The sequence below is a fragment of the Dasypus novemcinctus genome, chromosome 6 (genome assembly GCF_030445035.2).
Source record: "Dasypus novemcinctus isolate mDasNov1 chromosome 6, mDasNov1.1.hap2, whole genome shotgun sequence".
NCBI lineage: Eukaryota > Metazoa > Chordata > Mammalia > Cingulata > Dasypodidae > Dasypus > Dasypus novemcinctus.
In genome coordinates, this window is record NC_080678.1 from 77,667,321 (window position 1) to 77,690,699 (window position 23,379).

Genomic DNA, 23,379 nt, shown 5'->3' on the forward strand with positions numbered 1-23,379 from the left:
AGGGTTCCTTTCTTTCTGGGGCTTGCTTCTGTTTCCTCTGTGAGCTTACGTCCCAGGGCTTCAGCTTAAGGCTTGACCACTAAACTCCAACATCAAAACTCCAACATCAAAGTCCTTCCAACAGGGAAGTAGACTTGGCTCAACGGACAGAGCGACTGCCTACCACATGGGAGGTCTGTGGTTCAAACCCAAGGCCTCCTGACTTGTGTGGAGATGGTCCACGTGCAAGGAGTGCACCCCATAAGGAGAGCCACCCAGCGCAAAAGAAAGTCCAGCCTGCCCAGGAGTGGCACCACACACACGGACAGCTGATACAGCAAGATGATGCAACAACAACAACAAAAAAGACATAGATTCCTGGGCCACTGACAAGAATAGAAACTGTCACAGAAGAACACACAGCTAATGGACACAGAGAGCAGACAACTGGGGGGGAGAGAAATAAATTTTAAAAAGCTCACAATAAAACTTCCAACTCAGTCCTTTGCCATGCCCTTTATCTGTGAGACCCTATCCACCAAGGGTGGGGACTCAATGCACTACTGGCACAACTGATTACCTAATTAAGTAAACCTCTGAATCCAATATAATCTAACATACTCAGAGGAAAAGATCAGTTTACGAACATAATCCAATATTTCCTTTTGGCATTCACCAGTAATATCAAACTGCTACATCACTGCTCTTTGATTCTTGGCTTGACCTGGATTATTACGATTGCCCTGCTGTACTCAAAACTGAACACTGGATCCAGGAATTGGTTATAGAGTCACTTCCTAGGGTCTTGGGGAGGGAAGTTATAGAGGCTGGAGAAAACCTCTCCTATTTATTTTTAATTTTCTTGCATGCACTTCCTTGGTTTGTTAGCAGATGACATTCTTTGGCAGCCCTCAGTTCAATGCCTGATTGGAGTGTATCTGTTGCAACACAGACTGGATCAATGTAATAGAACTTCTTCTCTGGAGGCAATGAGCCTCGTAATTCAAACTTTCTCCCAGACAGTTCTCTAGCCTTTTCTGGCAGCCCCCTCCCTTTTCCTGGGTTGGAAATATTTCCACTCCCCTCTGAGTCTCCAACAGTCAGTCCCTGTTAGTAGAGGAGGAGATGAGGAGAACTGTTTATCTTTAGCCCTTTGGTGGCTCCAAGGCAAACAATGGCAGAGCCCTACCCAGCCTGGAAGGGGTCCTGGGACATAGCAGACCAAACTTGTGAGTCAAAAGCTGAGTCAGCGTTAGGCTGTGTTCCTCCCTCTCCCCTTTCCTAAGGTGGTTGAAGGTCCAGAGTCCTGAGAATTCTAAAATGTCTTTAGCTGGGTGATGGTGCCGGCAGCAGCAGCCGCTAGTTTCAACTCACAGTTCTGCAGTTGTCATTCCCCTCATTTGTCCCTCTCTCCTCTGGGTAGTGTACAGCCTTCACCTGGTGTCCTAATCACTAGATCTTTTTCTAGGATGTTTTAGCCTATCCTCTAGCTATTTTTCTGGAGAAGGGATTCCCATGTCTTTCAAGTCTGCCATCTTCCCAGAAGCCCCAATTTCTTTTTTCAGAGTATTTATTTGGGGTAGAAGCTTAAAGTTACCAGGCCACAAAGTATAAGTTACTTCCCTCACCAAAGTTTGTTGCTACGTGTTGGAGCAAAATGGCTGCTAATATCTGCAAGGGTTCAGTTTCACTCTTCCTCTGAAAGCTTTGTGGTTCCAGCTTTTTCTAATATCAGCTATAGGCTGACATAAGTCTCGTCCCTTTCCCGGGGCTCATTTCTCTCTGGGCTCAGCAGCTCAGGGCACTGCTCTCTGCAACTGCAAAGTATCAAGTGAACAGCTCGCCTCTCTTCCTGGGGCCTTTGCCGTGTCTAATGGAGCCTTCTCCGTTTCCTCACATATCTGCTCCTCTGTGTTCTTCTCCTATGTGTTTACTTCCTGGGGCTCCAGCTCAAAAATTCTCACTCTATTCTCCGCTGTGTAGTTTTCTCTGAGTCCCTGCCCACCAAGGGGGTAGTGCTGCTGCACTTGTCCCTTCATCATCAAAAGTGGGCAAGGAGGACCAAGAGACATCCTGCCCCCACTGCATAGGAACAGTACCACCTCCTTTTGATGATCACAGGTCTATTACCTCTGCCAAGATCGTGGCTCCTCTTCTTGACTGCTTGTCCCTTAACACAAAGAACTCAGAGTGCTTATGTGGCAGCTGTGGCTTAAAGTTCAATACAACCTTTGTACCTCCTGATAGAAACAGTCACTCTTGGGGAAACAATACCTCTAAAATCACAAAGCCAAGTTGTGGTGACAGGAAGCACATATTCTCCAAATAGGTCCATGGAAACAATTATAAATGGGATAACTCCTGTTCCCACCCACTGATTTCTGGACCCATGTATACCCATGTATATTACCTATGAAGGACCCAACACCAACCATATAATGGTATTGATTTAGGGTATACACATTGTCCTGGAGGATAACACCCCACCCTTACAGGATATCAACTCAAAGTAGGTGCTTCAGTTGGGCCTTAATCACGCTATCTGGATGCCAGTATTTGTGTGGCATGGTGTGGGATAGGACGAGTGGATCTCACGGTGTAAGTTATATTGAGTGTTCACCCACCAAGAGGTAGGGACTCAACGTCCTACTGATGTGGCCAAATCAAAACCCCAATCTTAAATTAATGAAGTAAAAGTAAAACCTCTGAATGTAATACAATTTAATAGGCCCAGAGGAATAGACCAGTTTACAAACATAATCCAATATCTACTTTCAGAATTCACAAATAGTATCAACCTGCCACAGCAATCTTGGGGACTTAGCTGAAGAGGTTTCCAAAGTAAACTTGGAGAATGCGGCTTGGTTTCTCCTTGCAGCTTATAGCAAAATGCTAAAAAAAAAAAAAAAAGAGATAAGCCAAGAATTGAAATATTGGGCACAAAGAAATAATAGACTGATCCCGGAAATTCTAAGCCTCTGAATATCAAGCCCCCAGACAACAGTGCCACATTTGAGGAATTTACTAAACTTAGAACTTGTCAGAATTGACTTGGGGAAAGTCTTACTCTCTAATGGCTTAGACCCATGCTTCCTACACATTAAACCAAGCTTCATGAGAAAGCTCTATGAACAAAACTACTGTCAACTTGGACTAAAAGTGACATGGAGGGGACAGATGGAAGGGAAAATAACTTTAAGAAGAAAATCATGGAAGCTGAGGTCTGGAGCTAAGACATGTTCTTTGGGCCAAGAGAAGGACTCCACACTTGTTTACGGAGAGGGTGAATTTACCCCAGCATTTGAAGAGAATGGATGTTCAAGTCCCACTGTTTGGGTTAAATTTTGCTGCCCCAGGCTACAGAGAGGGTGAAGCACATTCTCCAAGGGTTGGGGAGAGTGCAGTCAATACTTCCGTGCTCTGAGAAAGGTGGACTTGTTCCCCATAGGTCAGGGAAAGTGTGCCTATCACCCCAGTGTTTGTGGAGGGTGAGGTCTGGAGCTCAGTCACCACTCAGATGCTTGATGATGTTTGGACCAAGAAAATGGCCACTTGGCAAGCCTGTGGAAAGGGTGGGTCCCCATGAGGACTAATGAAGTATGTCCCGCAGGTTTTCGGAACTGTAGAGAACCAGTGACTCATGTTTCCCTCCCAAATTCTCCTTATGGTAATTCAAATTTGTCTGTCCCTTTGTATATAGGAAGTAGATATGTTGTTCTGTAAGTTTCAGAGGTCTACAGCCAGATGGGACTTTGCCCTAAGACAAACTGGATTTCATTAAACTGATTGTGATGTAATATTGCACTTAGCATTGCTAACTGAAAGGATTTAAGGGTTTTTTAATATTGTCTTTTTTGGAATTCAGAGGGTGGAGGGTAGCAGTTTGATATTATTAATTCCAAAAAAGATATTTGATTATGTTTGTAAATTGGTCATGTGCCCACTGCTGTAATTCTACAATGTGAGTTCCTCTGATGTTATATTATACAGGATTTCATATCAGTGCATAAACATTCTGTAAGCCCTCAGATAGTAGTGCTGGCCAAGGTCCTCTGGGCATGAAAGGTATACTGATATCTAGAATGAGTTGATTCAGTCAAGATAAATCGCTACAATTACAAAGACCAAATATGACAAATACATGCAAGGACACACATAGATAAATTCACACACTCTCTCTCACACATGCACATGTACACACACACACAGGATACAACATATACTTCTAAAGAACAGCCCATGTTGGCTTGGGAACATCACATGAGACATAACTGGGTTGGCTTCCACACATCATCCTCTCTGCTGCCAGCTTCCCAGTTCACAGAGGATGCCTGGGGAGCAGGGGATGAACCAGGCATCTGTGTGCAGGAAGGAAGACACTCCTGTTTCCTCTGTCAGCTCTTCTCTGCCCCAATCCCAACATGGAGCTCAGGGGCTTGGGAAATCAGACTTCCCCACTTCCTAGAGGTATGTGGGAGGGGCCAGAATCACTCTCGCCCTCCCTGCCCACGTAAACCTTTGGCACTTTTTTGTGTTATGTATAGCACCTGCAGCTACAGCATGAAGCCAGCTGACCCACTGCAGTCAAATGATGACAAGGACAGAGAAGAGATGGGGAAAACAAAGATCCTTTGGCATAGAGGAGTCAAGCAGTTCAAATGCTGCCTCTGCAACTGTAGTTGTAAACCTTCAGCAGGTCACTTCACCCCTCTGAGCCTCAGTTAACACATCTGCAAAATGGGGAATATCAGACAAGAACAGAAAGGGGGTCTCAAGAATGGAATAAGTGGATGTCCTCGCTCCTGCAGACACCTCTGCCAGGGATTCAACCCCGGGACCTCGTATGTGGGAAGCTGGTGCTCAACCATTGAGCAACATCTACTCCTCTGAGTTGGTTTCTTGTTTGTTTTGCTTGTTGTTTAAGTTTTTTTAGGAGGCAACTGGAACCGAACCCTGGACCTCCCATGCAGGATGCAGGCACTCAGCTGCCTGAACAAGCCACATCTGCTCCCTCTCTTTCATTTCTGACCTTTCAATTTCTTTGCTCCTGAAGCTACTTTTCTCAGTCCAGGTTTGGCTATCAGACACCCTAGCGGGGCAGTGGGAAGGTGGTTGTGGCATCCACACATTTAACAGTGGGAATGAGGTTAGAATTGTTTCACAAGGATAAGCAATCTGTTCAGGATTTACTATGTTCCTGAAAATCTAGCCTCCTGTACAAACCTGGGTAGGAGTTGGGGACAGGACTCAAAGAAAAAAAAAAGCCACATGGGAAACAGAGGGGCTATAAAGTGACTTCCAGGAAAGTAACTTGGCCATATCCAATAAAAATTTAAATATTTATATTTTTGGATGAGGCAATTTCTTAAATAGGAAACTATCTTATATAACAGACACCAGTTTATAAGATTTATAAGTGCAAGTGTGTTTATTGCAGAACTGCTTGTAATGCCAAAAATCTGGAAACAACCTTTGCATTCCCAACAATAAAGGAATTGTTGAATAAATTGTGGGCCACCCATACAATGTAAAGTTATGCAGCTGTTGAAAAGAAGTTAGCTATATAGTCAATGATCTGAAATAGTATCTAGGATAATATTGTTAAATGAGAAAAACAAGATACAGAATAATATAACTAATGGGTTCTTAGCTTTTTGTAGAAACTTTTAAAAAATCCTATTTTCATATGTATGCTTTTAAACATGAAGTTTGCTAGTATTAACTTGCTGGTGAAGAAAAATGGCGCAAAATTATAAGGAAGTCCAATTTACATAACCTTTATTTTTTTTAAAGATTTATTTTATTATTTATCTCCCCCTCCGCCCCGTTCTTTGCACTTGCTGTCTGTTTTCTGTGTCTGTTTATTGTGCACTCATCTTCTTTTTTAGGAGGTACCAGGAACTGAACGCAAGACCTCCTGTGTGACTAATTGCCTCTGCCACCTCTGCTCCTTGCTTGTTGTCTCTCTCTGTGTTTCCTTGTTGTGCCTCTTTGCTGCATTATATTGTTGTGTCAGCTTGCCACACCAGCTTGTCAAGTCATCTCTCTGTCTTGCTCATCTTCTTTAGGAAGCACTGGGAAATGCACCCAGGACCTCCCATGTGATAGGTGGGCACCTAACTGCTTGAGCCACATCCACTTCTCTACATAACTTTTCTTTTGATGCTTGTACTTTTTGTGTCCTATATAAGAAATCATTATTTATTGATTTACAAATAAACTTAAATGATTAAAAAAAAAAAAGAAATCATTGCCTAACCAAAGGTCACTAAGATTAACACTATGTTCATTTATAGTTTTAACTCTTATATTAAGCTCTACAATCCATTTTGAGTAACTTCTGTATGGTAAGGTAGAGGTTCAGTTCCATTCTTTTGCATGCGGGTATCCAGTTGACCCAAAAACATTTGTTGAAACAGTTATCCATGGAATTGACTTGGTACCCGTGCTGAAAATCTATCAGGGGAAGCAGATGTGGCACAAGCAGTTGAACACCTGCCTACCACACAGGAGGTCCTGGATGTATTTCCCAGTGCTTCCCAAAGAAGGTGAGCAAAACAGCAAGCTGATGTGATGAGCTGGTACAGCAATCTGATGCAACAAGATGTCACAACAAGATGACACAACGAGGAGATAGAATGAGGAAATACAATGAAAAACACAGCAAGCAGGGAGCCGACATGACTTAAGCAACTGGGCATCCTGAGTTCAGTTCCTGGTGCCTCCTAAAAAGAAGAAGAGCACACACAGAGAGCACACAACAAACAGACACAGAGAGCAGACAGCAAGTGCAAACATTGCAGGGGGGGAATAAATAAATAAAATATAATTTAAAAAAAAGAAAGAAAATCTACTGGCCACAGATGTGTGGGTTTATTTTGGCATCCCAGTTCTATTCCACTGATATGTATGCCTATTCTAATCCTTTTCTACACCGTTTTTGTTTTGTTTTGTTTATTCCTTCCCCCTTGCCACCTGCGCTTGCTGTCTGCTTTCTGTGTCCATTTGCTGCACATTCTTCTGTGTCTGCTTATCTTCTTTTCAGGAGGCACCAGGAACAGATTCTGGGACCTTCAATGTGGGAGAGAGACACTCAATCACTTAAACTGCCTCAGCCTCCTGGTCTGCTGTGTCTCTCACTGTCTTTTCTCTGTCTCTATTTGTTGTGTCATCTTGCTGGGCCAGCTCTCTGCAGTGCAGGCTGTTAGCTCTCCGTGGCATGGGCCGTCAGCTCTCTGTGGCACAGGCCAGCTTGCCTTCACCAGGAGGTCCTGGAAATTGAACTCGGGGCCTCCCATATGGTAGACAGGAGCCCAATTACTTGAGCCACATCTGCTTCCCTCTACCCTGTTTTGATTACCGTAGCTCTGTATTACATTATAAAGTTGAGAAATGTGAGTTCTCTAACATTGTTCTTATTTTTAGAGATTGTTTGGGCTATTCTGAGTCTCCTGCACTACCATATAAGGTTTAGGATTAGCTTGGCAATTTCTGCAAAGATGACAGCAGAAAGTTTGATAGATATTGAGCTGAATCTGTCAGTCAAATTGGAAAGCATGAACATCTTAACATTATTAAGTCTTCTAATCCATGGACCCGGAATGTCTTTTTATTTATTGAGATCTTCTTTAAGTTCTTTCAAAAAGTTTTTAGTTTATAGTATATATTTCTTGCACTTTTTTGGTAAATTTATTCCCTTTGATGCTATTGTTAATAGAACTTTCTTAATTTCATTTTCAGATTGTTTACTGCTAGCATATAGCAACTGATTTTTGTATATTGCTTTGTATCACTTACCTTGTTGAACTTGTTTATTAGTGGTAGGACAACTATTTCAAAGAGTTTTACTGCATGTTGCAGTAAAGAAGTGGAGCATTAAATGGTATGAGGGAAGAGGGGTTGTCCTGATTTGAGTCTTTTATGGACCCCAGAAAATTATGCTCTTAAGCTAACCCATTCCTCTACTTGTGAACCTATCGTATATGGGACTTTTGGTTAGATTCAGTCAAGGGACCTTTTGATTAGATAATTTTTTATTAGAACACTTCAGTTAATGTCTCTGATTAGATTGCAGGACCCAGGGTAGGTCCTAAGCCTTTTACTGGAGTATTATATAAATGTAACACACTGAAAGAAAACTGCCATTTTACCCTGCCTTGTGAGAGAGGACTCCAGGATCACCTACAGAGCAGAAACACAGAGAAACCCTGGGAAGTTGAGAGAGAGAGGCCAGATGTTAGAATCCGTGGAGCAGCCTGAAGTTGAAGAGACATAGTCTGGGGAGAAACAAACCATAAGCCTGATTGCCCACAGCTAAGCTCAGAGAGAAAGTGAGCCTGGAGAAGAACACATAGTCTGGCAGCCATTTTGCCTTGCTACGTGGCAGGAGTCCAGCATCAGAGACGGTGAGTCAGCAATCCTGATGATTCCTTGATTTGGACATTTTCACAACCTCGGAACTCTAAGATTTTACCCTAATAAATTCCCATTATAAAAGTCAATCCATTTCTGGTATTTTTGCATTGGCAGCCTTTAGCAAACTAAAGCAAAGATCAAGAGTTTTTTTCAATATGTTAGAAATTTTGTATGCTGATAGGAGTAGTACGATGGAGTGCAAAATGGATGATGAAGAAGAGAGAGAGGAAAATTACTAGAGCAATAATCTTGAGTAGATGAGATGGGAAGGGTTGTAGTAAACTAGAATAATTAGCTTTAGGTAAAAGCATAGAAATTTCATCCATGGTAACAAGTGGGAAGGCAGACTATATGGGGCAGATGCTTAGAAGTGGGTATGAGGATGAGAGGGTGTAAAAGTCTTCTGATTAATTTTCTCAGTGAGGTAGGAAGCAAGGTCATCAACTGAGAATGAGGATAAGAATGAAGATGTTGTAGGTTGAGGAGAGAGAAGGCATGAAATAGTTGGCTAGAAGAGTGGTAGAATGAATGGATTAGGAAATAAGCCTTGACAGCACTGACAGAAAATTGACATTCTTGGTCCTGAATTATAAATGAAACAATTACGTGTTTGTGACTAGTCCATCTGAACAAATGCTATGACATAATAGGAAAATTTTGTTTTTAACCTAGATTCTTATCATTTTCACATATAAAGGGTGCAAAAGGGTCAAGAGTGAATGCAAGATAGTAATTATGATTATTGAATTTAAGATGGATAAGAAGAGCGTAAGGACAATAAAAAGGGTGATGGGGGAAGTGGCTGTGGCTCAATCAGTTAGGCTCCTATCTACCATATGGGAGGCCATGGGTTCACATCCCGTGAGAGCCACTGGCCTGCAAGTACCACAGAGTGCCACCTGGCCCGCAAGCGCTGTGGAGCGTCAACTCAGCAAGGTGACGCAACAAAAAGGGAGACAAGTAAAAACACAGAAGAGCGCATGGCAAATGGACACAGAGAGCAGACAACAAGCAAGCAGCAAGGCAGGGGGAAATAAGTTAAAAAAGGGTGATGGGCAGTTAACCAAAGTGGGATGAATGATTTGGAAGTCCTAATGTGATCAAAGGATCGTTGGGGTCACAAAGGTTAGAACAACAGATGAGAGGTGGTCAGAATGTGATGCATGAAATAGACCATGGAGGGACTGTGGTTATTGGTAATGACAAGTCTAGGATTTAAACGTGAGTGACTAATTGAGGAAAAAAACAATTAAAAATGGGCAAAAAATTTAAAAAAATTTTTAAATGCGCAAAACACTTAAAGAGCTAGTTCTCCAAAGAAGATTTACAAATAGCCAATAAGCACATGAAAAGATGCTCAACATCATTAGCCATTAGAGAAATGCAAATCAAAACCACAATGAATATAAATGATATACTACGATAAAATAAAAATTTTAAAAATCACTGTGAGATATTATTTCACACAAACTAGAATGACTACTATTAAAAGAACAGAAAATAACTAGTGTTCGAGAGAGTGTGGAGAAATAGGAACACTCTTTCATTGTTGGTGGGAATGTAAGATGGTATAGCCTCTATGGACTACAGTTTGGTGGCTCCTCAGAAAGCTAAGTATAGAATTACCATATGATGCAGCAATCCTACTTTTAGGTATATACGAAAAAGAATTGAAAGCAGAAACTCAAACATATTTTCACACTGATATTCATAGCGGCATTATTCATTGTTGCCAAAAGATGGAAGCAACCCAAGTGTCCAGCAACAGATGAATGTATAAACAAAATGTAGTATACACATACAATGCAATATTATTGTCATTGAATGAAGTTCTGATATACGTAACATGGATGAACCTTAAAGATACCATGTTGAGTGAAATAAGCCAGACACAAAAGGATAAATATTCTATTAGTTCACTGATAAATAGTTAGAACAAGCAAATTAATAGAGTTAGAAACGAGATTACTTGTTGAGGTGGGGGTAGGGAATGGGGAGTTAAGGATTAATTAGTATAGAATTTCTATTTGGGACTATTGGAAAATTTTGGTAATGACTGAACATAATTAACTGCACTGAATTATATACATGCCTGTATAGTAACATATGTACAACCTAAATAGATTGTATATTTACTAGAATAAAAATATTTTAAATCATAAAACAAAGGACTGTACAATAGTTAGCCTTAATTTAAACTATTGACTACAATTAACAGTATAATTATAATAATATTCTTTCATCAATTGTAGCAAAGGTATCCCACTAATGCAAAGTGTTAATATAGAAAACTATTTTAGGGAGGTATATGGGATCTCTGTATTTTCTGCATAATTTTTCTGTACATCTACAATATCTCCAATAAAAAAATTAATTTAAAATTTAAAGTTAAGCATGAAGCTAGAAGATTTCCATATTTTGTGGACTGCAAGTGTTAACAGGATTAGATTTTAAATCAAAAATTAAATACTTTTGTACCTCAAAGGACTTTGTCAAAAGGGTGAAAAGACAGCTGACACAATGGGAGAAAATATTTGGAAATCATATATCCAATAAGAGTTTAATATCCAAGATACATAAAGAGATGCTACAACTCAACAGTAAAAAGACCAAACACCCAATTAAAAAATGGGCAGAAGACTTGAATAGACATTTGTCCGAAGAAAAAATACAAATAGCAAAAAGCACATGAAAAAATGTTCACTATCACTTGCAGTTAGGGAAATATGAATCAAAGCTACAATGAGATATCATTTCACACCTATTAGAAAGACAGAGAACTACAAGTGTTGGAGAGGATGTGGAGAGACAGGAACACTTATTCACTCTTGGTGGGAATGTAGAATGGTACAGCCACTGTGGAAGGCTGTTTGGCAGTGCCTAAAGAGGTTAAATATAAAGTTGCCATGTGACCCAGCAATACCACTACTGGGTATAGACTCAGAAGAACTGAAAGCAGTGACACAAACAGACATCTGCACACCAATGCTCATAGTGGCATTATTCAGAATTGCCAAAAGTTGGAAACCCAGGCATCCATCATCCCATGAAAGGATAAACAAACTGTGGTGCATTCACACAATGGAATATTATGCAGCTATAGAAGGAAAAGAAGTCGTGAAGCATATGACAGCATGGATGAACCTGGGGTACATTATATTGAATGAAGCAAGCCAGACACAAAAGGGCAAATACTGTATGAATGTACTATTGTGAACTAAAGATATTGTATAATCTCATGGAGTTAATAACTTCAATATGGGTCACCAGTAAAGAGAATGAGGTTAGAAAATGGAAAGCTGAGGGTTAACTTGTGTAGAATTAGTAAAAAAGGTTGTTTGTTAATCCTTGGAAATGAAGAGAAGTTAAAAAATTTAACGTGAGAATGTATAGCATAGTAAAACCTCATGTGAAGTATGACTATGGATAAAATTGCATGTATTTAAGACTGTTTTTCTTTGAAACTGAACTAATAAATGTCAATACTATAAGATGCTAATATCAGACAAAAAAACCATTATGCTAAGTGAAATGAAACCAGACACAAAGTACTACATGGTATATATGATTCCATTTATATAAAATGTAAGTATAAATCAATTTATAAAGATGAAATTAGGTTAGTGGTCATGTAAGTCTGGAGAAGGATAGAGGGATTGAGAGGTGACTGCTAAGGGGTTTGAGGTTTTTCTTTTTGGAGTAATGAAATTGTTCTAAAATCTTTTGTGGTGATGAATGCACAACATTGAGATTATACTAAAAGCCATTAATTATACACTTTGGGTAGATTGAATGGTATGTGAATATATCTCAATAAAACTGCTTAAAAACAAATAAATAAATGTGTAAGAAGAGCCAAACATAGCAGCTATGTATGCCAGGAGAAGCATACACAGATTGAGAAGAATTTTCTTGTTTGCTTTTTGTCTGTTCTTTTTTTTTTTACAATAATTATTGTTGAAATAATGAAAATGCTCTAATAATGATTGAAGTGATGAATGCACAACAATAGGATTACACCAAATACCACTGATTATACACCTTGGATGAACTATATGCTTTATTAACATATATCAATAAAATTGATTTGTTTAAAAAAAAGGTTCAGGATTCATAATTACTTTAAAAAAAGAAACTAAATATTTAATATATGAAAACACTAACATTTATAAATATATACAAAGCACCAAGTAAAAACAAATCTATATAACATTAATGCTTAGTAAAAATATATTTCAACATATAAAACACTAAATAAAAATGAAAAAAGTTAATCATAAACAAAAGTAAAATGTTTTTCTCTTTTAAAACAAATATGACTTCATTAATGAATATATTTTTGTGCAAAATTTCTGAAAAAGCATTTTCTGACACTACATTAGTAGAATTATAGCTACCTTTAAAAATCCTCTGACATACTTGATAACTTCAAGATCTTTTTGAACACCTTTTTTTTCTCCCCCAGAGATTGTAATCTTATCATTAGTAAAGTGGTTTTGGCTCTAAAGAGCTTTGGAATTTTCAGTTCATCTTTATTTCTTTTTGTTTTATCAAGTATAGCTGGAGATTCCTATGTATACTTAAACGTAGCAATTTAAATATTATTATGTTCATAGTTAACTTTTTTGAAAAGTCTATGCTCTACGCTGCACTTTTCAATATGGTACCTTGTAAGCACATGTGGCTATTTTAATTAATATTAAAATTCAATTCCTCGGTTACACTACACATATTTTAAGTGCTTAGTAGCCACACATGGCTAGTGGCTACTGTATTGGATGGTGTAATATAAGACATTTTATAAAGTTCTGTTGGATAGCCTGTTCTAGAGTAAGAATTATTCTTGCCACTGAAGCTTTACAATGGCACAACTGGTTACTTATAGCAAGTCTTATGTAGAGTTGTAGACTGTACATCACATTATTTTTTCATAAAAATTAAATAATTTATATTTAATAATGATATAAATTTCAGATTTATAAAAATACCAAATTAATGGTGTCACAAATACCTCTCAAGAAAAAACCAGCATTTTAGTACAACAAAAAAAGGAAGCTCTCAGTTGGTCTTGCAATCACTAGTGGAATTGTGATCTAGTTTAAATCTGTAGAAATCATATAAGGAATAGAGTGATTAACTGTTACAACAAAAACTGGTTTTAGAGTCTAAGAGGACTCTGAATGCTAAATAATTTGGATTTTTATCTTTTGGTCCCTGGGCCAGTATAGCCAACTTACTCTTCTGCCTCAGGGCCTATTACACTTCCTGCTCCCTAGTCCTGGAAAGTCAGCATGGCTCATTTCTCAATTCCTCTAGCTATCTGCTCAAAGGTCAAATGGTAGCCTCTTCAGCCCATATCCTTTATTTTTCTCAATAATACTTCACACCTCCTAGGGTATTAGGCATTTATTAGTCTCTTATCTTATTTCAAGCCTTAGGCTATAAACTCACCTGGCTGGTGAGTTCGTTTTATTCACAGTCCTATAGCCAGTGCTGAAAACATTGTTTCACAAAATAGATATTCAACTACCATGAAATATGAACAAATGAAATTATTTGTATAGTAGAGACAAGAAGTAAAGGCCTAAAAATTTTTATATCCAAATTTGTAGCCCACCACTGTCAAGTAAGTATACCATTGTAATATAAATACTACAGCTAATTCAGCACTACCTATACTCTACATTTTCCTTTCTCATTTTGCTTCCACTTTTGGTATATGCTATCTTTGTGTATTTCAGGCATCCTTCCGAATTGCCTTAAATCCTTTTTGACACATGGTAGAGTAGAAAAATACATACACTGTGAGACACTAGCTTATTTATTCAAAGAGCTGATGAAGTGTATTTCTCTGCCTCTTTTTATGTAGGTTATCAGGTCTAACGGCAGAAAAAAAATTCCAATATGTTATTTTCACATACAGCAGATAGAGAAGGCACTTTATGATATTCTTTTATAATAGCCTGCTACAACAGACCTCTGTCTTGACCAATATATTGGACTCAAAACCAAATGGAGTAAATCAGTGAAACTCTAGAAGTCTGTCCCACCACAAAAACAGCAAAAAAAAAAACCTGACAAAAACCATCAGAATCAACTTTATCAGAACTCTGGAAACTAAATGTTTACAGCTAACAGGCAAATAATCAAGGGAAAACAAAAACAAAACCCCACAGCAAAAAATTGATAAGAGAGCTTTGTGGCACTTTAACTTACCCCGGCCCTGTCCAAGGCTCTCCCGCTCAGCAGTGGTCTTGAAGACAACAATCCGCATTTCTGGTATAGATTTCTAGAACTGGAGAGAATAAAATGGACCTTATTCTCAAAGAATGGTGATTGTTTTGACAGTCAGGTGGCTCCCTAATGGACTGGCTCAAAGGACTTGCCTTTATTTCATCTATCTCAGAACCTTCCCAGGGCTGAGATGGCTACCTGGGGGGCATTCAGTCAATACTACTGAAAGGCAATAAAAAGTATTATGTACTTTGGATCAATCTTGAATACATGGTAAGTGAAAGAAGCCGGACAACATGGGCAAAGATTGTATGATTCCACATGACATGTCCAGATAGGCAAATTCATAGAGACAAAGTACTTAGTGGTTATCAGGACGTGGGTGGGGAGGGGGAAGGGCAATTGGGAAACGGGTTTCTCTTTGGGTTGATGAAAATGTTCTGGAATTAGTGGTGATGGTTGCACAACCTTGACTGTACTAAAAGCCACTGAATTGTACGCCCTAAAATGTTAAAATGATTTATTGTGAAGTTCACCTCAAATTTTAAAAAAGTCAAATATCACAGGGTATAACCATTCTTTCAAGTACTTGAACTAAGAAAAAACAAAACACACAAAATGGCCGCGGCGCTCATCCGAACACGTGACCCGCGGTTTCTTTCCTTTCCACCCTATTAAAAGCCTTTCTCTCAGAGCACGCGTTCATACAATCCAAGACTCATTACACGTGAAGCCTAAGTAACCCTTTTTAGGCGCGCTCTCGTTCCAACCGCGTAGTGAATGGGGGAGCGTATTGAAGGCGGCGGGGCAGCGCGCACGTAGAACGTAATCCCGTAAGCACCGTTCCTGTTGGAGATGGGGAGGAAGGGAGAGGCGTGGAGGAAGAGAGAGAAGTTGGCGCATGCGCCGAAAGCTGACGGGTTTGAAATGGCTTCGGTGCTAGCCGGGAGCCGACTCAGGTGAAGGTCTGGTCCGCGCGGTTGGAGCGGCAGGCGCCCAGGCCGGGGTTCTTAGCGTCCTGCTGGATACGTGGAACGGCCGAGAGCTAACGTTTTGGAGTTCACGGCGGCCGAAGGCAGCGACGGTGGGGCTCTCCCTGTCCTGGGGCGGGAGGGACGCGGCCCCTTTTGTGCGGGTCGGAGCAGGCCCCGCGCGGCCGGCCCCTCCCCCACCGCCTTGCTCCTTTCCCGCGGCCCCTCCGGCGCCCTCAGCCAAGGTCCGCCGGCCCTCGACGGCCTGACGCCGCTGTACCACCCCCCATAGTCCACAGCCACCCGGTCTCCATGCGCTCGCGGCAGCGCGTGTTGTGGAGGATGGAGGCTTTTTCTTTTCAGCTCGGGGGTTAAGCCGGCCAGGGTTCTCGGTGTCCCCTTCTTGGCGGCTTCGCCTCTACGCGTGGGGCGGAAAATTCCGCGCTCCTTGGTTTGTGGCCCGGGAGGAGATCAGGCCGGAGGAAGATGGATGACAGCATTCGGGCCTGTCCGAGGCGCGGGCGGAGATCTTCGCTTTTTCGGGCTGCATTTTTGGGGGGAGGGGTCTTCGCGATGGTTGTTTAAGGGAATTCTGTTATCTCAACTGCCTTTCCCTCTCGATAGAGAGGAGGGAAAGGAGCCCCCAGTTCCCTCGTTCCTTTTTTGCAGACAGTGAGATGTTTATTATTTAAATGATATTCTTGACTACTTTTATTCTAAGTCTTGTGGAGCCTGTTTCCGTTACTGGTCTCACCCCAGATTCTGGCCTTAATCCCCAAACCACTGCCAGAACAAACACGCAGGCTGTATTTCTTTCGATCATAAAGTTATGAACCTATTATTGATAAGAACCGGGTGGATAGAACAGTTGGTCTTCTGTTTTAATGTGATAATTTGTAGTCACCGACCGACCAAAATGTCTTTTAAATCTAGTGCTAATCTCATTTTTAAAAATTACGTACTTTTGGTGAACTACTTGATGTAAAATGCTGTTGCTGCGCTCCAGCTATTCAGTCACCTCTCTCTACTTATAATTATTTCTACTTAATTCTACAAAGATGTCCTAGACAAACATTTCTTTTAAAGCATACTTTGTGATATTTGCAATTTGGTTCAACTTTAAAATGTGGATCCTTTCTTAATAGATTGCTCTTCTAGAAGAAAAACCAACGAAGGTTTTTTTCCCCTTGCATCATGGCTCAGTTTGGAGGACAGAAGAATCCACCATGGGCTACTCAGTTTACAGCCACTGCAGTCTCACAGCCAGGTCAGGCTACTGAACTATGAAAACTTGGCTATACATAATATTGGAAAATGCTTACAAATTATGTATCTTTTGTTTAGTGTATCTGTAAAACTTAAAAATGCATGGATCAACCAGCAAGAAATGTTTTACCCTGCAATTGGGCCAATTTTTATGGTTTTAAATAGCTTAAATTGAGTTTAATTGTTAAAGATTGATAGCCGGACATTCATTAAAGTATATCCTATTTGGCATGTTAAGGGTCATTATTCACAGTTATGATTAAAACTAAATATTTAAAAGCTCTACTTCTCTAAAATTTTAAGTGACTTTTTCAGTTTTTGAATTTAAAAGTAGAAAAACAATTCTAAATTATCATGCGAAGGACAGAGAAATAGATGTGAAAGGAAAAAAATGGACATTTACATTTTCAAAATAAAATTAACCAAAAATATCATTGTTCTGGCTAGCCCGGTTTGAATAAATTTCTTGCCTTTGCTCATAGGAAGAATTCTTAATTTTTTACTTATTAGTTGAAGCTTAAAATCTATAACTCCTCTTGCAGCATTGCATATTTACTTAAATATAATTAACCAGTAATGTCTAGGAATTTCAAATGAGTTTTCCAAGTATCCTGCAGAAATGAGGTTTTGACTTTGAATATCCAGAAAAGTTGTGGCTTGTTCTGTTACTTTGACTATATTTTTATTTATGTTATATTTGATTGCAAGTCTTTGCTGCGTTTTACTTACTTATCTATTATGTAATTTGAGGTCAGTTGTAGAGAGGCTGCTGCTGTCTTCTAACTTGGCTCTTTTTAAAATTGATGGAAATGATCATCTAGTTATTTAGGTGACCTTTTGCATTCCTGTTAAAGAAATGGATTCTTTGGAGATTGTATTTTAATTACCCTTGAATATTGGGAGATTAAGTGGCCAACAATTATCTCTCCAGAAAAATGAAAATAATGTGAAATATTAGTTATAGAGTATATTTAATTCGGATCCAAGTATTTCTCTTTTGTGTTAAATAATGGGGAAGCTGGCATTGACTTAGTTTTTTCAAATAAGAATTATTAGCAAGTACTGTGTGTCCAGAAGCAAGTGCAGTGTATTGACAAATAAATGTTTTTTGTGTGTAAACATAGCTTATATTTGTGCTGTATGAGATTGATTGTGGGCTTTCTTGGACCTATCATTAGTAAGAATTTTTCATTCTAAAATTTTGCTGATGCATCATGACTTTGGAAAGTAGGCAGGTGTTTTGTGAGTATTAGGCTTAGCTTTCCCATAAAAATCCTGTAATAGGTTCTAAATGGAACTCTCCAGTGATAATGTTTTATGATGGCATTTAATTTCTAGGTGCTACATTTTTTGGCTGAATGCTTGCTATTTCCTTGCCTTCTTTTTAAAGCCTTTGTAACTAATCATTGCCTCATCTTACTAGAATTGATTCTCAACCAGCAAATTTCTTATAAAATTCAGTTTTTTCCATCCTGGCCAAATAAAGTATGTCTTACTTATACCTAATCTCAATAGAGAAGGTTTTTACCTAAGTATAACTTCTTAAGCTCTTTTCTGGCAGCTTCAAATATAATTCGAGAAAATAATTTTCAACAAAAGACATTAGGACTTTCATAGGGAATAATGTAGGTGCCAGTTTTACACTATTTTTTTTTTTTTTTATGCAACCATTGAAATTTACCAGCTGTATTGGTATTAGAGGCCACTGTCGGATTAAATGGCCATGCAAACAATTGAATAATTTAACTTAAATATTTTTATCTTTGTGCCTACGTTTCTGAGTTTTTCCTGAGAGTAATAAAATAATTAACTCTTCCTTTATGTATGTAATATAACATTGTTTTGTTCAGTTAATGGCTTTGCTACTGGATTTACTAACAAGGTCATTTTGCATTTGTATTAACTTTTTGAAGAATTCTGTTTAAAGTAATTTGAAAATTTCAGTGTGTTCATTCAGGTGACACATTTAAGATAGCATTAGAAACTTCTGTAAAGGCATGCACTCTAGCAATTTATTGCAGAAATCTGTTGTAAAATTGAAGATCTGTATTTGAGTTGTTTCTGGTAATTTTAATACTGAGTTTATTCCGGTAAGCCAAGTCAGTAATTCCTAGGTTTCATCATTTGTCATCATTAATTCTCTTTTCCTTTAACCTCCATATTCAATCAGATACAAATCCTTGACCTTTTCACCTTTGAAAATGTCTCAGTTTCACCCCTTCTCCATTTACATTTAGGCCCTGTATACCTCACATTTGGATAACTTTAGCAGTAGCTTCTTTCTCTCATTACAGCTCCCATGTCAAAGTCCATTACCTAATGTTTAGGCCCTTACATACCTTTCTTAAACTTTATATTCTAATCCATAGTTGCTTACCAATATAAATCACAGTATTAACATTTGGATGAGACAAGACTCCTTAAAAGAAGTGGGCTGGGAAACTGGATAAATATTAAAGGGAAATTAAGGATGTTAGAAATCATATGACATCATGAATGGTGTTTTCAACTGCCTGGGAGGATTGACCAACAATTACTTGAATTGTACCTAGAAGATACTGTGGCCTAGTACAAGTCTTCACTTTCAGGGGACTTGAAGAGAATGGAAGAGCTATTGCCTGCTAAGAGTTTTATCTTTATAAAGACTATAAAAATCCTATACAGCACTGATTTAGTTAAGGCTTTACCTCTTTTTTATAGAATAGCAGTGTCTAATAATAGAGCTTTTGCAATGATGGGTATGTTTTATTTCTGCACTTTCCAATATAGTAGCCACTAGCCACATGTGGCTCTTGAGCACTTGAAATGTTGTTGGTGTGATTGAGAAACTGAATTAAGAACTTTAATTTTTACTAATTTAAATTGAAAGCCGTATGTGGCTAGTGGCTCCTATATTAAACAGTGCAGTAATAGAAGATTATAACACTTAGAACCTGCTATATTTAAAGTGTTCTTTTATGCCTAATTTCTTGTTCTTAAGTAAATGGTAATGAGTATTTTCAGTCATTGGGTTCATTAATGGACCTAGAATAGAAACTCTGAAGCAGGGGTTCTTAGCCTTTTTTTTGTTCCATGGACCCCTTTGCCAGTCCAGTGAAATGAATACTACTGTAATTTATTTATTGCAGACATTCATAAGTGAAAGAAAAGCTAGATTTCATTTAGAGGCCAGAGAAAATAAAGATAATAAGTTGATTTTTTTTTTTTCAGTTCAAGCTCATGGACCCCCTGAAATCTTTCCGTGGCCCCCTGGTTAAGAACCCCTGCTGTAAAGTTACAACAGTGGGTTGTCCAGTGAGTTATCTGATCGTAATAAGGTTATTTGTGTATAGAGGGCCATCAAAGATTTTTTAGGTGTGCAAGATCGAATCTTTAAAGACCTGTTCTTTGGAATGGTATTGAATGGAAGACATTTAGAAGACTTTAAAAAAAAAAAAAGAAGACTTTTGTTCACTTGATTGAAGACCTGAATTCATAAGTATTTTAATAAACCCACAAATTATAAAGAATTGATAAAATTAGATAATTGAAAATTGATGTTAAAAAGTACAAATGAAGAGGCGGTACCCATATTAAATTTTTTTTTTACATAGTCCCTGAGTATTTTAAGGTATGTAGTAAAACTTAGAAAATAGTGACTTTCCCTTTAAGAAAAACCCTGTGTTTTCCTTTTGTTTCTCTCTCTAAAGTATGAGGCTGCTTTATGAGCATATTATTGACAGAGAAGTTTCAAAGGCGAAACCATGCTTGATGGATGATTAAATAATTTTACAAAGGTGAAAGAATGAAGTTTCTAGACTTGATTTAAGTTTTTGAATTTTATTCTTTATGTCATTATTAATGACTCTCCATCATAAAAATAGAGCACCTAGGTATAAAGGTGTAGTAAGTATTTTCAATTTTAACAATAAAATTTATTAGATCAAGGAACAACACGAGGGAAGGCTTCCTTTTTTGTTTTAATGGTGTGTTCACTGATATTCAGTAAATAACTACTTTCAGTAGTGCTTCAAGACAGAAACATTTCAGTCACGTGAAACTAGTTTTAGTTTATAGAAGATAAGTTATCCTTAAAGGTGGTATAAGAAAATGTGATCCTTTTGTTTACTTATTTAGCACATGGCCTGTTGTCATTAAGGTCTCTTTTCATAGACTTGTCCATAGAGGTATTGGTATCAGATGTGGCATGAGACCTTCAACAATAAATGAATCAGGTACTGACAAATGGGCACTTGGAAGACCTCTCCAAATGACAAGTGTGTCACCTAAAGGGGAAAAGATTAAAGAAGAGATTAATTCTTCTGTACTTCTCAGCTTATAGAATTATTACCTGACAGAATATTGGGTCTAATAATTCACAAGAAGAATGTGGAATGTTTTGTGCAAATATCCAAGAATAGCTTCTCAGGTATCCATAAGCGAAGGAAAGTATTAGTAAATATTCATTAAAATACATTTTATTGAGATTAAAATCCCAAATTAAGTGATTTTTTAAAAAATACTGTATTCCAAATTTATAAAAGCACCAAGAACAGTGATATCACAAAATTTGAAAAGTGTGTAGACTGTAAATTCCCTTCCCATCTACTTGTCCTAACCATTGCACTCCTTATTTTATCAGTTGGTGTCTTGTAGTTTCTAACTTATCATATTGACTGTTGATAGTAGAAAAGAGTTGGTATTGGCTTTTATCACACTTTCCTAGTACTGGGCTGCTGAGTGCTGCCAGGGACTAGAACACCTAGGAGCTATAGGAAAAAGGACATCCTGAATGGTTCTTTTTTTTTTTTTTTTTTTAAGATTTATTTATTTATTTTTTTATTTAATTACCCCCCTCCCCGGTTGTCTGTTCTCTGTGTCTATTTGCTGCATCTTGTTTCTTTTGTCCGCTTCTGTTGTCTTCAGCGGCATGGGAAGTGTGGGTGGCGCCATTCCTGGGCAGGCTGCACTTTCTTTCGCGCTGGGCGGCTCTGCTTACGGGGCGCACTCCTTGCGCGTGGGGCTCCCCTATGCTGGGGACACCCCTGCGTGGCAGGGCACTCCTTGTGCGCATCAGCACTGCGCATGGGCCAGCTCCACACGGGTCAAGGAGGCCCAGGGTTTGAACCGCGGATCTCCCATGTGGTAGACGGACGCCCTAACCACTGGGCCAAGTCCGTTTTCCCCCTGAATGGTTCTGAGCTCTTCTGTTGTGGCAACAACTAACAGTATTTCCAGGGTTCTGGAAATTGGTACCAGGAGGGTTAAACTGGATCTGAGGTCAGAGTTTAATCGTTCAAGGAGATGGGTGTGATATTCAAATTATTGGCATTTCTGTCATTTGTAGAACATGTCATCTTAGAATTTAAAACAGTAACAATATCTCTTAGGGTCTTTCCCGGTCCTTTGTATGTATGTATGTATGTATTTATTTACCACCACCACCACCCCCCGGTCTGTTCTCTGTGTCCATTCGCTGTGTGTTGCTCTGTGTCCGCTTGCACTCTTGTCAGCGGCACTGGGAATCTGTGTCTCTTCTTGTTGCGTGATCTTGCTGCATCAACTCTCCATGTGTGCGGTGCCACTCCTGGGCACGCTACACTTTTTTCACGCTGGGCGGCTCTCCTTGCGGGTGTGCACTCCTTGCACGTGGGGCTCCCCCATGCAGGGGACACCCCTGTGTAGCACGGCACTCCTTGTGCACATCAGCATTGCGTATGGAACAGCTCATCACATGGGTCAGGAGGCCCTGGGTTTAAACTCTGGACCTCCCATATGGTAGGTGAATGCTCTGTCAGTTGAACCAAATCCGCTTCCTGGTCTTTCATATTTAGATGAGAATTTTTATTCTTTTACCCTCTAGAATGGTTCTAAATCCTTTTGAGTCTCTAGACCTTCTCATCTGCAATTTTGCATTCATTTTCAGGAAATTAACAATACCTACTCTTTGAAACTATGCCCTAGATTATGGTACATTTTTCTCTTATTTTTACTATAGTTAACCTCATTTTGAATTTATGTTGGTATTAAGATACTCCCTGTTTCCTATTTAAATATATCTATGTTGTCCTGCTTTCTCCTTTTTACTTATCCTTAAAAATATTTTTAAAAAAATAAAATATTGGTGTGGTTGAGACTAGCATCATGTATTAAGACATTTGGAAGGTTTTTCCACTTTATATTTCTGTGTGTGTTTGTTTGTTTTAACTTTTAAAAATCAGTGTTTTTACCGGTGTAATTTGGAATTTACAAAACTCCAGAGATTATTTGAGATTATATTTTTATTTGTTTTCAACTTGTTTTGTTTGTAGTAGCTTTTTTTATTAAATAAAATTAATCTGGACTCTTAAAAGGAACAGCTGATTGAGATGAACCTCAGCGTCTAAAGATTTTCAGGGATGTGCTAGACTAGGCTACTCTGCTCTGGTTAGTTCAATATTGCGATTTCATCTGGTCCTGTAAAATACAATGTTGTTCTTTTCATAAGATTGTTACATAAGAGTTGTAGAGCAGGTTTTCAGGTTATTCCTCAGAT

General features: G+C 38.8%; 1 protein-coding gene across 4 annotated transcripts in view; it reads left to right on the forward strand.

Moving 5' to 3' along the window:
- Positions 1-15,448: 15,448 nt before the first annotated feature.
- CCAR1 (cell division cycle and apoptosis regulator 1) overlaps positions 15,449-23,379 on the forward strand; it is a 66,379-nt gene continuing 58,448 nt past the window's right edge. Inside the window, exons 1-2 of one of the 4 annotated variants that reach the window (XM_004470528.4) lie at positions 15,449-15,712; positions 16,745-16,866. In XM_004470528.4, the coding sequence (XP_004470585.1) occupies positions 16,794-16,866 (73 nt within the window). In that variant the 5' untranslated portion in view covers positions 15,449-15,712; positions 16,745-16,793. The remainder of the gene's footprint in view (positions 15,713-16,744; positions 16,867-23,379) is intronic. The other 3 variants (XM_004470526.5, XM_004470525.4, XM_058298939.1) reach the window with 3 other exon arrangements.